The sequence below is a fragment of the Neovison vison genome, chromosome 6 (genome assembly GCF_020171115.1).
Source record: "Neovison vison isolate M4711 chromosome 6, ASM_NN_V1, whole genome shotgun sequence".
In the NCBI taxonomy this organism is placed as follows: domain Eukaryota; kingdom Metazoa; phylum Chordata; class Mammalia; order Carnivora; family Mustelidae; genus Neogale; species Neogale vison.
In genome coordinates, this window is record NC_058096.1 from 166168226 (window position 1) to 166184746 (window position 16521).

Sequence of the window (16521 nt, forward strand, 5' to 3'; positions counted from 1 at the left end):
TCTGAGGGGTTTGAAGTGGCGGGGGGGTGGGAGGTTGGGGTACCAGGTGGTGGGTATTATAGAGGGCACGGCTTGCATGGAGCACTGGGTGTGGTGAAAAAATAATGAATACTGTTTTTCTGAAAATAAATAAATTAATTTTAAAAAATGACGAACAGGAAAAAAAAAAGGTGCAGAAGAAGATGAAGTCAGTCTCCTTCTAACTCCATGCCATCTCTTGTCACCTAGCTCTTCTCCCAACAGACAACCAAAAGTTAGTTGTTTCTTTTACATTCCTTCAGACATATTTTATGCACATGGAAACGATCACTCACAGCACATATACACACCTTTCCCCACCTTTTGACACAGATGCCGTTGTTCCGCTGTTTGTTCTTGTCGCTCACTTCCCCTTTGAGACTGTTCTGTAGTAGTAAATAAAGAGCTTCTCCATTCCTTTTCATGGCTGGATAGTATTCTACTGCATGGAGGTAACAGTATTTTTTTTTTTTTTACATGTCCCCTGCTGATGGACATTTGCCTGTTTCCCAGCTGTACCTACAACAAGCACGAACATGTATGTGGTGTTGGCTGGGTCAAAGACCATGTGAATTCTGATAGCTCTTTCCGAATTGGCTTTCATAGAGGTGGTACTGATTGAACCTGGCTCAGTGTTATGAATCAGCCATATAGTTGTAGAAAGTTCCTTCTGGGAGGCTGTTTGGATTTCACAGGGGCAAGTCCCAGGGGAAGGACAAGTTTTTCCCATTAGGGGGCAGTTGATGCGGGCCTGACGTGTGCATTATGGGGTTTGGGGCCACAATAGAGATGGATCCCAGATTTGGTAGATATGAATGGGGGTCTTCATTGTTTTGAAGTGAGGTTTTTAGGCCTCAGTGGTTGAAAAAGTGTAGGTAATGGAACCAGTATATCCCCCGTCCCCCCTCATGGCTGTAGCAAGGCTTAGGCCCTACTGCCTGGTAGGATAAGGGAAATGCCAGTGCTGCCTTCTGTGAGCACTGGCCTGCCCTGCCAGGCCCCTTTGACCACAGCTCCGCTCTGTCCCTGGGACAGGGTGAGGTAGAGAAGGGGCTGGGGAGGGCAGAGCAAAGGGGCAGGAAGGATAGCTGGGACACTCTGAGGCCTGCCTAGAGCTGAGACACCTACTCTTTCTCCTGGGGGATGCTGGAGGAACAGTACAGGTCAGAGGTGGCCAAGAAAGAGTGCTTTAGTAGCGGAGCTAGGCTCCCTAGTGTCTGGTGGCCTTTGGTGCCCATTGGTCTAGAGCAAGGCACCCCAAGACTCTGAGTCCCACCTGATCTGAAACACTGGTTGTGGAGACTAGGTGGTTGACGAGCGCACATGGTAAATGTGCCAACAGGAAAGACTGCCTCTCTTCACCTTCCCTCCTTTCCCAGGGGTGAGCTTGGGTCATTGGTCACCCACAGAGCAGGCTTCCTCGGTATCACCATGATAATAATTGGATCCTGAAAATCCCTTCTGGGGCGAAGGGGTAAATATCTGCATATTCCTGTATACCCAAAATAGCACTTTTATTTTGGTAAAATGACTGCACATCCTATTTAAAAGGACACCTCCCCTTCATTAGTCTCCCCAACGTGGGTCAGGGCAGTTTCCCTTCATGGACTCCTCTGGAATTTGTCCCTCTGCTGTTGTTCAGCTCAGGTGTGGCTGTGTATTTAGGGGAGGCTCACAACCAGGCATGCATACGTCATGTAGAATGCACACACACAATACATACAGATACGTACACATGCACGCACACATATATGTATAGAAACACACACACACTCACTCACTCACATACTGACATACATGGTATTCATTGTTGAGGTAGCTGAACCTTGACTTGCCCCTGCCCTCCCTGAAAGAGCAGGAGCTTCCCACCCAGAACAGAAAGGACAAAAGAAGTGAGTAGCTATAACGGAGCCATGGGTGGGAGGATCACAACTAAACCCAACTCCAGTGTGGGGAAGACCCAGGAGCCACAGAGGAGATAAACCCCATGCCTCCCTGTGAGTTTTCCGGTCTTTCTGTCTGCTGACTTGGCAAGGTAGATTTCTAGGCATTTGCCAAGTCTACAACTGAGATTTTTTTCCTCCTTGGACATTTTTTCCTTGGTAGGATGGAATGAAATTGAGAAGATTGAGGCAGTAAAATGGATGGGTTTGGGGGTTCCCTAGCCCTGCTGCATGTTGGCTCTGGGGCTCTGGGTGAGCTATCTGTGTCTCATGGACCTCAGTTTCCTCCTCTCCAGATGAGGTGAGACGCCCATCCCTCATGGTGGTTTGTCATGAGGACTCCGTGAAATCAGGTGGTCAGAGTCCCTCCCCTGCAGCCGGGGCTAGGAGCTATGTGGGCGTCGTTCCTTTCCCACCCCACTCACTTTTGTCTTAATACTTTAATTTGGCTGATTTTGCTTAACCTCAAACATCAGGCCAGTTTCTGGAGCGTCCTCTCCTCCATATCCCTTTCTAACCTTGTCTTCTCTTTCTTCTTGCAGGGGCCCAGATCATTGATCTGATGATGCTGGTCATCGATGTGACCAAAGGAATGCAGACCCAGTCAGCAGAGTGCCTTGTGATTGGGCAGATTGCCTGCCAGAAGCTGATCGTGGTGCTGAACAAAACAGACCTCTTAGCTGAAGGGAAGAGACAGGCAGCGATCGATAAAATGACCAAGAAAATGCAGAAGACCCTGGAGAACACCAAGTAGGTTTGTTACTGAATGGAGTGTCTGCTTGTATAAGCTGGCTCTGGGGCACACTTCATCTCATTAACACAGATTGGGCACACAGGTATCAGCTGTGGGTCCTAGTGAGTGGGATCTTGCCTGGCACTTACTCTCATCAAGGGCAAAGGCGAAGATGCTATTGCAAGAGACTGAAAAATACAGAAGCATAAGGAAATTTAGAAGTTGATTTTCTAGGTAAATTTCCTAACGTGACCTGTTGGGGGTTCTTCTCTGCACAGCATTCAGAAACCCAGGCTTCTTCCATCTTGCTGTCTTTCCGCTGTGGGGTGGCATAGCCAGGCTGTAGCCAGGCTCAGGCACTACCGTGTTCATGTTTGCAGGAGGGTCCAGAGTGTCAGGAATTCCCAGACCTAGAAGAGGCACACACCCTTCCCACAGATTCTGTGGGTGAGGGAGGACTCAGTCCTATCTGCTTATGTCACCCATGCCTTGGTGTCAGAGAGGCCGGGAAACGGATCCCCTCACCATCTGCTTAGCTACAGCTGGGTCATCAAAAGGGGGCATTGGTTTTGGTGGACACCTGGATGTTTCTGTCACAGAGACCTATAAAATTAGATGGATGGATGGATGGGCAGACTTTGCTGTTAGAAGGGAAACTGGGAAAGTCAAATCACAAAGGTCCTTCGTAGTATTTCATGGCAACGGGTTTATGATTTCATGTTGTAGAAGGTAGGGAGTCCTTAAAGAGTTTGTGCAAGGAAGTGGCTGAAAGGTTCTCCCATCCAGAGATGGCTGGCAGCAGGTGGAAGGATGGCTTGGTGACGAGGATCTGGGGGAGTGGAGAACAGACGGGGAGAGGCAGTATGGTGGTGTTCCCAGGGAGAGAAGTGTGGTCTGCGTTCAAGCTGTGGAGGGAGGAGAGGCTGACTGGGGAGACCTTTAACAGGAGAAGCAACAGGACTTGTCGAGTGATTGACTCTGCTATGGTCCATGGGGGTGGCAAGGTAGCAGTGCTGCTGGGCACTGTTGGGGGGAGTGGGAGGGAGGGGGGACTGTGGGACAGAGAGCCACCGACTTGTTCAGGCGGCTGCAGGAGTGACTTATTCTGATGTGGTCAAGAAAATGAGAAAATGTCCTTGTTGAGCACAGAGTGTTGGCAAACCTCATTGTTTTATCAATTCCTCTCTTCCTCTGCGGGCCAGCGCCTTTTGATCAATACTAAATAGCGGTCACTGGGAGACAGCGAAGCTTCCTCTTTGCTATGCAGCCTGAGACAATATCCTGCTCCTTCCACCTCTCCTTCTCCTGCCTGTGGAGGGCAAGCAAGTAGAGAGTGTTTTTGTTTCCCCGTCATAAAGATTGATATGCCTTCCCATTTATGATTTTTTTTTTCAGATCTAACACCTGCAGCTCTCCCTCAGAATTCTCAAGTTGGTTAAATTAAAGCTCCAGGCCTGTGAATGGGCCAAATATGTCATAAAAGATTTCCTAGCGCTGCCTTTTGTTAGCAAAATTCATCAATCCGATAAAATCGACACATTTAGATAAGTGTTGCATAAGAATTCAGACTTTGTTATTCCCAACGGAAGTGGATATGAGACTGTAAAAAGGAAGATAAAAAATTATATCTTCTTTTTAGTGAGTTATTTGATCTCCCTGCCGTTTTATTTACTTGTCAGAAAGGGGAGAACAGGTCCTTTGGACTCCTGCATAAAAACCCAATACAATGTCAGTATCATTTGCTGTATAAACGGGACCTTCTGCGAAGGGCTTGGGATACTATTAAGGATGAATTAATATTAACTACTTCGATTGGTTAAATTTAAGGCAAATTCTGATTTGCATTTTCAATTCCTATTCCTATTTTAATTTATTGCTTAAAGGTCAAATTATGAACTTAGTGACACATCCAGGAGAAATTATCCCCCTGAACCTCTTCTGTCCTCATTCAGTGCCCAGAGGACAGGGAGAACAACTCCTACTGAAAAGGATTTGCCCCCCTGCCAGGTTGTAGTCAGCAGGTTCAGGAGCCTTGGGGCCAGCCGAGTTGTAAGAGAACATTAGCTTTCACCTATGTGCAGCAGAGAACTTCAGATTATTTTAAATGACATTTCCTTTACTTATGGTCCATTATGAAGTAAATCCTTTGTAAATGCTGCTCCAAAAGCAAAGAAACTTTCTACCTAAAAAAGAAAAAATCTAGACTGATGAATTATGTACATATCAAAACCTGAAAACATGAAACCTGTTAAAAACGTAATTTTTTTCCCATCCAAAGAGCAATTGAAAGAAAGTTGGAAATTAGAGAAAAATGATTAAAAGAAAGAGGAAGCCACCCAAAGATTTTTTTTTTCTCAGAATAGCTGCTGACATTTGGGTTTATTTCATTCCTGTCTTTTCACTGTGTATTTATATTGACCCCTCTTTTTTCTCCACATTACGCAGATTATAGTAAAATCTGTATAACATAATATTTATTATTTTACCCATTTGCAAATATACAGATTCAGTGACATTAAATACATTCACAGAGCTGTGTGCCCATCACCACTGTCTATGCTGAAAACTTTTTCAGAATCCCCAGCATAAACTCTGTACCCATTAAACAAGAACTCCTTTCCTCCTACCCCTCCCTGAGCAGCCTTTATTCTGCTTTCTGTTTCTTTGACTTTGCTTATCCTAGGTACCTTACAAAAGTGGAATCCTGTATTTGGCTTTCTGTGTCTGACTTATTTTCCTTAGCATAATGCTTTCATGGCCCATCCTTATAGCCGGTGTCAGAATGTCACTCCTTCCTAGTGAATAGTATTCTATAAAGAATACAAATAGTATTCTACAAACAAAATAAGGTTTGTCCATTTGTCTATGGATAAATGCTTGGCTTGTTTCCTTTTGGTTATTGTGAATAATGCTGTCTAAAATTGGTGTATAAATAGCTATTCAGGTCCCTGCTTTTTCACTTCTTTTGGGTCTATACCTGGGAGCAGAATTGCTGGGTCATGTGGTAGTTCTATGTTTAACTTTTTTGAGGAGCCACCGAACTGTTTTCCACAGAGGCTGCACCATTAAACATACCCACCAGCAGTGCGTGAGGGTTTCCATTTTTCCACATCTTGCCAGCACTCGTCATAACCCTCCCTTTTTTAAAATAGTTATCCTACAGGGTATGAAGTGGTATCTCATTTCCCCGACCCCCTTTTTGCTCTCCCCCTCAGTTTTATTGAGAAATAATTGACATACATGAATATATGTTTAAGCCATGACACCGTGATGGTTTGATTTACATATGTTGTGCAATGATTATCACAGTAGGTTTAGCTAACATCCATCTTCTCATAAAAATACAATAAATAGAAGGGAAAAAAATGTTCCTGTGACAAGAACTCCTAGAACCTCCTCTCTTAGCACATCTCCTGTATATCATGTGGGAGTGTTAGCTCTAATCATCACATTGTACCTGGGATAGGTTTATCTTAAAACTGCAAGTGTGTATCTTTTGACCACCTTTTCTAGTTCCCTCTCCCCTGCCCCCCAACCCTCTGCTTCTGGTGACCACAAATCTGCTCTCTTTCTGGGTTTTGCTTTTTTGTGTTTTTGTTTTTGTGTTTTTAGATTCTTCAGATAAGTTGAAATCACACACTATTTGTCTTTCTCTATCTGACTTATTTCACTTAACATAGTGCCTTTGAGGTTCATCCGTGTTGTAGCAAGTGGTGGGATGTCCTTGTTTTTTTTACAGATGAATGATATTCCATTCTATGTTTACAGATACCACAACTTCTTTATCCATTCATCCGTCGACAGACACTCAGGTTGTTTCTATGTCTTGGCTATTATAAATAATGCTGTGGTGAACATGAACATCTTTCCAAATCGGTGTTTTCATTTCCTTTGAATATATTCCCAGAAGTGGATCATATGGCAGTTCTATTTTTAATTTTTTGATGTTCCTCCATACTATTTTCCATAATGGCTGCCACAATTTACACTCCCATCCGCAATGCCAATGGATTCCCCTTTCTCCACATCCACACCAGCATTCGTTAACCCCTTGTCTTTTTGGCAGTGGCCATTCTAATACATGTATGAAGTGATACGTCATTGTGGTTTTAACTTGCATTTTCTTAATGACTAGTGATGTTGAACATCTTTCCATATACCAGTTGGCCTTTCAGATATCTTCTTTGGAGAAATGTCTGTTTAGGTTCTTTGCCCATTTTTTAATTGTGTTTTTGTTGTTTGTTTTGTTGTTGTTATTGAATTGTAGGGGATCTTTATATATTCTGGATATCAATCCTTTGTCAAATACATAATTTGCAAATGTTTTCTTCTATTCCATAAGTTGACTTTTTACTTTCCTCATAGTGTCCTTGGAGGCACAAAAGTTTTTACCTTTGATAAATCCAATATATTTATTTTTTCTTTTGTTTCCTGTAGTTTTGGTGTCCTATCCATGAAGTTGTTGCCAAATCCAATGTCATGAAGATTTTCCCGTGTTTTTCCTAAGACTTTTATAGTGTTAGCTCAAAGTTTAGGTCTTTTATCTATTTCTATATGTGGGAATTTTAATATATGGTATAAGTTTATATGTAATATAAGTTAAGGGCCGAACTTCGTTATTTGCACGTGGCTATCCAGTTTTCCCAGCACCGTTGAAAGGATTGCCCTTTCCTCTTTTACTCCTGTCAAAAATCAATTGATTATACATGTGTGGGTTTATTTCTGGGTTCTCTGTTCTGTGCCATTGGTCTATGTATCTGTCCTTGTGCCAGTACCACACTACTTTGTTTACCTTTGTAGTAAGTTTCAAAGTTAGAACGTTGAGTCCTCCAGCTTTCTGCTTCTTCTCCAATATTATTTTGGCTGTTTGAGGCCCCTTGCAATTCCTATATGAATTGGAGAATCTGTTTTTCCATTTTCTGCAAAAAATGGTTGTTAGAATTTTCATAGGGATCTCATTGAATCTGTAGATCCCTTTGGGTGGTACAGACATCTAAATAGTGTTAGGTCTTCCAATCCATGAACATGATGATGCCTTTCCATTTGTTTAGATCTTCTTTAATTTTCCTAATCAGTATTTTGTAGTTTTCATTATATAGGTTTTTCACATCCTTGGTTAGGTGTATTCCCAAGTACTTAATTCTTCTAGATGCCATTATAAATGGAGCTGCCTTCTCAGTTTCCTTTTCAGATTGTTTTCAGCTAGAGTTCAGAAATGCAACAGATTTTTGTGTGTTGATCTTGTGCCCTGCGACTTCGCTGAATTCAGTTCTTCCTTTTAAACATGTAGTTGTGGGGCCCCTGGGTGGCTCAGTGGGTTAAAGCCTCTGCCTTCAGCTCAGGTCATGATGCCAGGGTCCTGGGATTGAGCCCCACTTCGGGCTCTCTACTCCGCGGGGAGCCTGCTTCCCGCCCCCCTCTCTCTGCCTGCCTCTCTGCCTACTTGTGATCTCTGTCTGTCAAATAAATAAATAAAATCTTTAAAAAAAATAAAACCCATGTAGTTTTAATCATGAGCTATTTGCATTTTTGATTTCTGCTTTCATTATTTAACATTTTGTATAGCCCTTCCTCATGTGAGCATCACTCCATTGTAGGCCCTTTAGATTGGTGTAAGTTTTCCTTCTTATAAATAAACAACCTTGATCGCTTCTCTGCCTTTTGGCTAAGATCAAGTGTAGTATCTGTTCTTATCAGATACTACCTGATAAACAACCCTGGGGTGAACATCTTTGACCATCCTTAAACATTTTCCGTATTTTTGGGTTTTTTCCTTCTGAGACATTGAAGGTGTGAGATTACTGGACTGAAGGGCACGAGTCCTTTCAGATCTGTGATTGTGCACTCCCCTCTTCTTTTCCAAAAGGGTTTGCACTATTTACACAGATGTATTCACAGCTACCTTTGGCTTTTAATTTTAAAATATATTTGAAACTTAGTTGGGTAGAAATGGTATGTTACTCTTGTTTTAATATGTAATTCTGTAATTAGTGGAGACGTTAAACATTTTTCCTTAAGTGTTTTAAATAGTTGTGCTTTTGTGTATTTGAATTAGACCTATACATTTTGTTTTTTGTCTTGTGATTTTAATGCTTTCCTTTTGATTTTTAGGAGTGTTTGAGATTAACAAAGATGTTGTTATTAATTAACACTTTGCCTGTCATGTTTGCTACAAATAAGCCTTCAGCATTTGTTGGTTGTCTTTCCATTTTAGTTGTTTTTTTTTTTTTTTTGACATGCAGAAGTTTCTAATTTTTGTATAGTCAAACTCTTTGATTGTTTTTCTTTGTGATTTCTTTATCTCTGAAAGCATTTAAAATTACTCTTGCATAAGCATTTATCAGTGTTAGCAGAAATCAAAATAGAAGATAAAAATGTACCCACAATCTCCCCGGAGCATCAAATTAAAGTGTTCTTTCCCCAGGATCCCTGTCAGTCTTTCCCACATGTACATAATTTGAGGTAGTTGTTATCACAACATTGACACTGTTCTGTGTTCTAGGCTTTTCTGTTTATTTTCCCACTAAATGTTATCATCTGACAGCATCCTTGATGCATCTTTCTCCCAGACTCCCTCTGTTTCCTCCTGCTTTTTAAACACTTTCTGTTTCCTTATTTCTGTTTTAGGCAAGGCCATCTGCTGAGAGCCCACCCGGGGCTTCCTTGGCCCTGCCTCCCTCTCTGGAGTTGAGTGGAATGCCAAGTCTCAAGTGATTGGGCTGCTGCCCAGCTGACTTACAAGGTGTGTGTTTCCTACTAGCTCTGTGGCTGACTAGCTGTGTGGTCTCGGGCAACTCGCTTTATCTTTCTGAGTTGGTCTCTCTTCTTTTGAGCTGATTAAGTTTAGCCTCACAGCATACGTTCTGAGGGAGCATTTGATGGCACACAGTAGGTACTCAGCTATAATAGCCACAAGGTGTGGAGCACCTACTGTGTGCTTAGCGCCGTACCAGGGATTTCCCATAGTAACGGGGGTGGGGGGGCGGGGGAAGGCTTTGTGTCTGGGTTGACAGTTTAGAAAACTAAAGTATTAAATACCAGCCATTTTGAATTTCACTATTCCAAACCAACAACTTACACAAGTGTCCCCTGCTTTTCTTTTCCTTTTTTTTTTTTTAAGATTTTATTTATTTGACAGAGATCACAGGTAGGCAGAGAGTCAGGCAGAGAGAGAGAGGGGGGAGCAGGCTCCCCACTGAGCAGAGAGCCCAATGCGGGGTTCGATCCCAGGACCCTGGGATCATGACCTGAGCCGAAGGCAGCCGCTTAACCAACTGAGCCACCCATGTGCCCCGTCCCCTGCTTTTCAAAAAGTTTGCATTACACCACTTGGCTTTCATGCAAGACCTACCTTATTAGTATGTGCTTTTGCTAACTGAGGGAACTCTGAAGAAGAGGATTTTTGTTTTTATGAGAAAAGACGAAAAGCAACGATAGTGTACAGCGTCTGCTTCGCAGCTTGTCCGTAGAGTGGTGCTGCCAAGCCCCTTCCCTGAGAACTACACTCAGCATCTCAGCCTCCAGCTGCCATCGCTTTGAACTATGTCTCTGAGCATCTGTGCCTTATGCCGATTTATTTTGTACATCTGTAAGTAGATGTGTCCTAACGTATCAGAAGAACCTAGGAGAGGTTATGTTTTGGGTCTGGGAACACTCATTTTTCTATATAAATGAATGGTAATTGCTTCTTCACTTTATGCCATTTTGCCTTACAGAAGGTTTCAGAGGAATGGCCTACTTTCAGAGACTGGGGAAACCTGTGCTTTATTTCTTTATGTCTTTTACATGAGTTATACACACATGCACACGCACACACATGCACGCACACTTTTTTTTTTTTTAACTTATCTTAGATCATTTTTCTGTGTTGTCGAAGGTCACCCTGCATGCACAGTCAGCATGTCTGAGCTTGGTTGGAACTGTGATGTCCCACAGCTGTGCGGGGAGTCTGGAGGAGTGGTGGGTGCTGGGAACAGGAGGAGCATTTGAATGTGCTCCAGGTCAGCTCCTGCCTGCACTGCTGAGCTGTGGGGCTAGGCCCAGGGCTCTTCCTGACATCTCTGGTTGGAGCCTCTTGTGCTCCTAGAACACAGACACCAGTCTGGATCTGAAACTCGGGCAAGAGGGGCCTCTTGTCCCCTTAGGGGCTGCTGAACTTTACTTCTGCTTCTAGAAGCCAGGATCTCCAGTGTGTGGCGTATTCAGGAAATCAGCAAGGCCAGCTTCTCTTGAGCCTGGGAAAGGGCCAGCTACTCAGCCCAACACGCCGTTATGTTTTGTTACAATACATTGCCCAAAAGGGTTTGGATAAAAAATAATTGAATTTCCGAAAGCTTTATGGTTAATCGCTGGAATTCTTAGTGCACGCTTTTAGCCTTCTCTGTCCCTCTGGGCCTCAGGCTCATGGAGTGTAAGCAGAGATGATGCACATGTACTGGGCCCTGGCTTGTGGTTGGGTCCTGGTTCACTGACTGCCGTGGCTGAAGTCCTCCCTCTGGACTGAGAATGGACTCTTCCTCTCCTCTGTCATGGGAGAGGCCTGGACTCTGGACTCCTACAGACCAGCCACTTACTCCCTGGGACCCCTGGCAGCCCCCAGCAAGTCCCTTGGCTTCTCTGAAAATAGGGGTCAGAGCCCCTGTTCATGGGGTGCTGAGATCACACGAGAGCACGTAGCATGGAACTAGCACAGAGCAGGCTGTCCACTCCTTTCCTCTCCTTTTCTTTCTTTTTCTCTTGTGTTTCTTGCCTTCTTTGTCTCTCTTCCTTGGTGTTTTTATTTCTTCCCTCACTATTTCTTTCTTTATCATTCTTTTTCCTCCCTTCTTCCCTCTCCAAAGTGTCTCCTTTCTCTCTGGGCAGATATCTCAGTTCTGCCACTTCTGTGAGGGCAGCATTCTCTGTCTGGGCTGCTCTGGAGTTGAGTGGTGAGTGGGTCACAGGTCCTGTTTGGAATCTCTCCTCTGAACTTGCCTCATTTTGTCACACTGACCTTTGGACAGCCAGTGGCCCCGAGAGCTTGCTCTTTAGGGAGCTCCAGCGTGTCACAGTTACTTCCTTTCTTCTTTTAAAAAAAAGCCTGATTTTTTTTAAAGGACATGGAGCCAAAGACCAACTGAACCAAGCCCCCCCCATGTTCTAAAGAGTGTACTTCCCATGCACTCGGTCAGGAGAGACCAAGGGGTGGAGGAGGTAAAAGCGGGAGATTTGCTGAGCAGCTCAAGAGGAGAGCTGAGTTAGCTTCCTCTGAATAGCATGGGGGCTTCTGAGAAGGTTAATTGCCTTCTGGTCTGGGAGTCAGGAATTCGAATTGGTGTTACATTACGTTATGTTACGTTACATTACGTTATGTTATGTTACTTACTACTTATGTTATGTTACTTACTACTTATGTTATATTATGTTATGTTATTACTTATTTAGAGAGCGAGGAAAGTGCGTGTGCATGAACAAGTGGCAAGGAACTGAGAAAGAGGGGGGGACAGCATTTTTAAGCTGGCCCCGTACCCAGTGGGGAGCCTGACCCTGAGAGTATGATCTGAGCTGAAATCAAGAGTTAGGTGCTTAACTGACTGAGCCACCCAGGTGCTGCTTTTATTGGTTTCCAAAAGTCAAGTGATAACCAAGCAGGGCAAGTTCAGAATATATAATGCAGATCAGGGCACAGACCACTCAGGAGGGATGCAGGCAACTAGTGGCTGCCCTGGTTCTAAGGACTGTTACCAGATTCCCTACTGTGCTTTCCACACTTTAGCTTATTTAGGGTGGGAGATAGCCCTGCAGTGTAGGTCATGCTCTTTTCTGTAGGACAGGGAAGTGGAGGCTGAGTGAGGTGGAGTGACAACTCAGCTGTGCATTGGAAATTAGTTCTACAGGCCTAGGCTTTTTGCTTACAATCCCATTCTCTCTGCCTTGCCTCAAGTCGCCTGTCACCAGGGTTAGCTTTGGATAGGCAGAGGAAGGAAGGGGAGTGGGGGCAGCAGTAGAATAGAGTTTGGCACTAGGCAAAGACTTGGGTTTTTACCCGGGTTCCCAGGGGGTTTGGTGAGTTGAGTCAGTGTGAGGAGGCTGGGGCAGACCATAGAGGGACTTGTGGACCAGCCTGGATGCTGGGTTTCATCTGGGACAGTTATGGAGTCCCTGAAAGTGTGTAGAGGAAAAGGCTGATACCTCAGAGGTCATCACAGGTCATGACAGGAAGGTCATTGCAGCCATTGTCAATGCCTGGTATAGGGCCATACACTGACTTTGGAGAGTAGTTGGCCTGGGATGGTAAGGGCCTGACCCAGGGTGGAACTTGTTGAGAATGAAAATCAGGGGATGGATTGGACCCAGATCCCAAGAGAAGAACTGACCAAATGCAGTGACTGAGGAAGACAGTGATGACCATGTAACTGGTGATGGCTTTAAAGACCAGAGAAAGGTTGTTCCTTGATCAGAAACCAATGAGGTAGGGTTGGGAAGTGCTTGCTGGCAGAGAATGGGACATGACTACAGTGCTGGAAATGGTCCTTTCCTGCAGACACAGATATGCGAACCATCCACAGAGGAGCCTTGACACAGCTCATCAGAGTGTGGGGAGCTCCTGGAGGACAGCAGTCTGGGGGGAAAAGAGCTGGACTCCCAGGGTGCTCTTGGGAGAGACTTGGCAGTGAATAGGGAAGGAAGAGCGGTTTCTCGAGGAGGCAGAGGCCCTGTTGGAGGACCATGGGAATAAAGACTTGGTGTTGTGGGTGAAGAGGTTGGGGAGCCAGCTGACTGATGGTCACAGATGGGGAGAATCTGAAGAAAGAACATTGACTTGACCACTGGAGAGTTGCTTTTGACCTTTAGGAATTTAGTTCTCTTTTGTGACCCTTCCCCCATTCCTCTTAACAGTTAAAGGTAGTACTCTCAGTTGGTGCCCCAGACCCTCTTGCTGCATTGCTTTGGGAGCCTTTTATTTGTTGTACATGGAGGCCAGTACAGAGGAGATGGCTTAGTAAATATCCCTTAGCTTCTTTGGGGAGACAGAGTGATATTGTAAGGAAATCAAGCATAAGCTCCTGGTGAGTAAACAGAACTGATAGTGATTTTGAAATGTGAGTGGGGAGAGTATTGGATATTGGGTATTGATTGAAATTGGGTATTGATTGAAAGTGGCTGGGGGTGGATGGTGTCAAACAGCAGGGTTTCTCTCCACCCCAAGAGAAGAAAAATGTGCAATGCAGAAAGGCAGCAGGTATGAGTCTAGAGACAGTAATGGAGGGGTTGGTAAAGGGAGGCCAGAGGATAGGGGTCAGATAGGGGGTTCCTTTAGACATGGTAGGGAGACCAGGGAAATAATGGCAGAGTTTTTCTTGGACTCTTGCCTTCTGTTACCTCTTGTTGGACTGGGTCCTTTGTCTTCCTTCCCATTGGGTGTCAGGGTGGGGAAATGTAAAGGAATGGCTAAGGGTCTTGAAGAAGCTTAAGAAAGTGTTGTTATTCACAATGAGGGATTTACCTTATACATCAGACAAAAGAAGTCTGAGGTTGTACTTGGATGTGGCAGAAATTCATGGAGAGGATTTTGGGAAGATGGCAGAAAGTAGAAGCACAAGAAATCTGTTTCCCTATCTGCATAACAATTATGATGGCAGAATATGTCTGATATAATTATTTTGGAACACTGGAGTCTTGAAGACTTGCAAGGAGAAGGCTTAGACAATAGATTGCAATTATTACAATCAGTTTTAGCTCTTGGAACAATAGCAGCTATCCATTCCCTGTCCCTCAGTCTCATGACAGGCACCCGTGCAGGTGTTCCCAGAACAGCTTATACACAGCTCGCAGGAACTAGAGTGGGCAAAAATGACTCTGTTCTCCAAATATCAGAGCTCTGTGCTCTGATCACATTGCTGCTTCTGATCACAGAGGTGCACACAGATAGGCAGTCATTATTCTTATACATCCCTCCATTTTTACAACCCCTCCCCACCAGCTGAAGTGATTTCTGAAGGATTTGAAGGACCAGTGCCTTTTTTTGGTACCCCCTTCTTTTTTCAGAAGTCAGACATTAAACACTAAGACATTCAGAAACAATTGCAGACATATAGGGGGAATTCCAAAGTGATCATGCATGCCCAGGGAGAGTCTCAGATAAGATTTGAGAAGACTTTATACTTTAGGCTGAGACAGCCTACAATAATAAAAAGAAAAAATAAAGCAAAACTCCCAAGACCAACCACAAAAAACCAGAAAGAATCTGATCTCCAGAGTTACCATATTATTTGACTCAAATGCCCAGTTTCCAACAAAAAATCAGAAGGCATGTAAAGAAGCAGGAAAGTATGACCCAGTCAAAGGAAAAAGAATCAACAGAAAATGTCCTCAAGAAAGATCTGATGGTAGATATACTACACAAAGACTTAAAAATAACTATCTTAAAAACACTCAGTTGAGGAAAATGTGGAGAAAATCAAGAAAGCAAATGTATAAACAAAATGGAAATATCAATAAAGAGATAAACTAAAAAGAAACAAGAAATTCTGGAGCTGGAAAATACAATAACCAGAAAAAAAAAAATCAGTAGAGGGATTTAAAAATGGATTTGAGCAGGCATAAGAAAGTATTGACAAACCTGAAGATAGCACAGTGGAAATTATCAGGTGTGAGATAAGAAAAATTGAAGAAAAAAAAAGAAAAATTGAAGAAAAGTGAACAGAGGCTGAGGGACCTATGGAACACCGTCAGGTGGTCCAACATACACATTGTGGGAGTCGTAGGAAGAGAGAAAGAAAGGAGGCGGGGAGAATATTTGAAGAAATGATGGCTGAAAACTTCCCAGGTTTTATGAAAGACATTAATATAAACATCCAAGAAGCTCAGTGAACTCCAAGTAAAATGGACTTGGAGACTTACACTGAGACATATTATCCCAAAACTTTCAAAAGTCAAAGACATAGAGAAAATCTTGAAAACAACAAGTGACTTGTCACACACAAAAGATCCTCAATAAGATAATCAGCAGATTTCTCATTGGAAACTATGGAGGCCAGAAAGTAGTAGGCACATTATATACAAAGTCTAAAGGTGGGGGAGGGAACCTGGCAATCAAGAATCCTATATCTAGCAAAACCATCCTTGAAAAGTGAGGGAGAAATGAAGGCATTCCTGGATAAAGAAAAGCTGAGGGAGTTTGTTACCACTAGACCTGCCATGCAGAAATGCTCAAGAGTTGCACAGTGAAATGAAAAGAAACTAGATAGTAACTTGAAGCTCTATGATGAAATAATGATTTTGCATGGACAACTGTAAAAGTTGTCATTATGGTGGTGGTGTGTGATTCCATGTGTTTTTTGTACATGACTTAAGAGACTAATACATATAAAAAAACAAAGCAGTGATTTGTCTGAAAGCTAGTAGTGTTGTAACTTTGGTCTGTAACTCTACATTTTGTTTTCTATGTGATTTAAGAGATTAATATATTTAAACGAATAATTAGTTTTATGGTTTTGAAAAGATGTAATTTTTTGACATGAACAACAGAAAAGATGGGGTCAGAGCTGTATAGAAACAGTTTTTTTTTTAATGTTATTGAAGTTAAGCTGGTATAAATTCATATTAGAATGTTGTAACTTTAGGATGCTAAATGTAGTCTGCATGTTAGCCACAAGGAAAATAGCAACAGAATATACACCCCCCAAAAAATAAATAAATAAAAGAGAGAGAGAGAAAGAAAGTTAAGTATTTCACTACATACAAAAACAACTGAACACCAAAAAAGACAATAATGCAAGAAATAAGAGACAAAAAAGCTATAAGGCATATCAAAAACAAATAGCATAATAGCAGAAGTCCTTCCTT

General features: G+C 43.1%; 1 protein-coding gene and 1 pseudogene across 2 annotated transcripts in view; both read left to right on the top strand.

Annotated features, from left to right (window-relative positions):
• EEFSEC (eukaryotic elongation factor, selenocysteine-tRNA specific) overlaps window positions 1-16521 on the top strand; it is a 250791-nt gene that overhangs the window by 86380 nt on the left and 147890 nt on the right. For both annotated transcript variants that reach the window (XM_044252884.1, XM_044252885.1), the window contains exon 2: window positions 2504-2711. In XM_044252884.1, coding sequence (XP_044108819.1) covers window positions 2504-2711 — 208 coding nt within the window. The remainder of the gene's footprint in view (window positions 1-2503; window positions 2712-16521) is intronic.
• LOC122910851 lies at window positions 8340-8544 on the top strand (annotated as a pseudogene).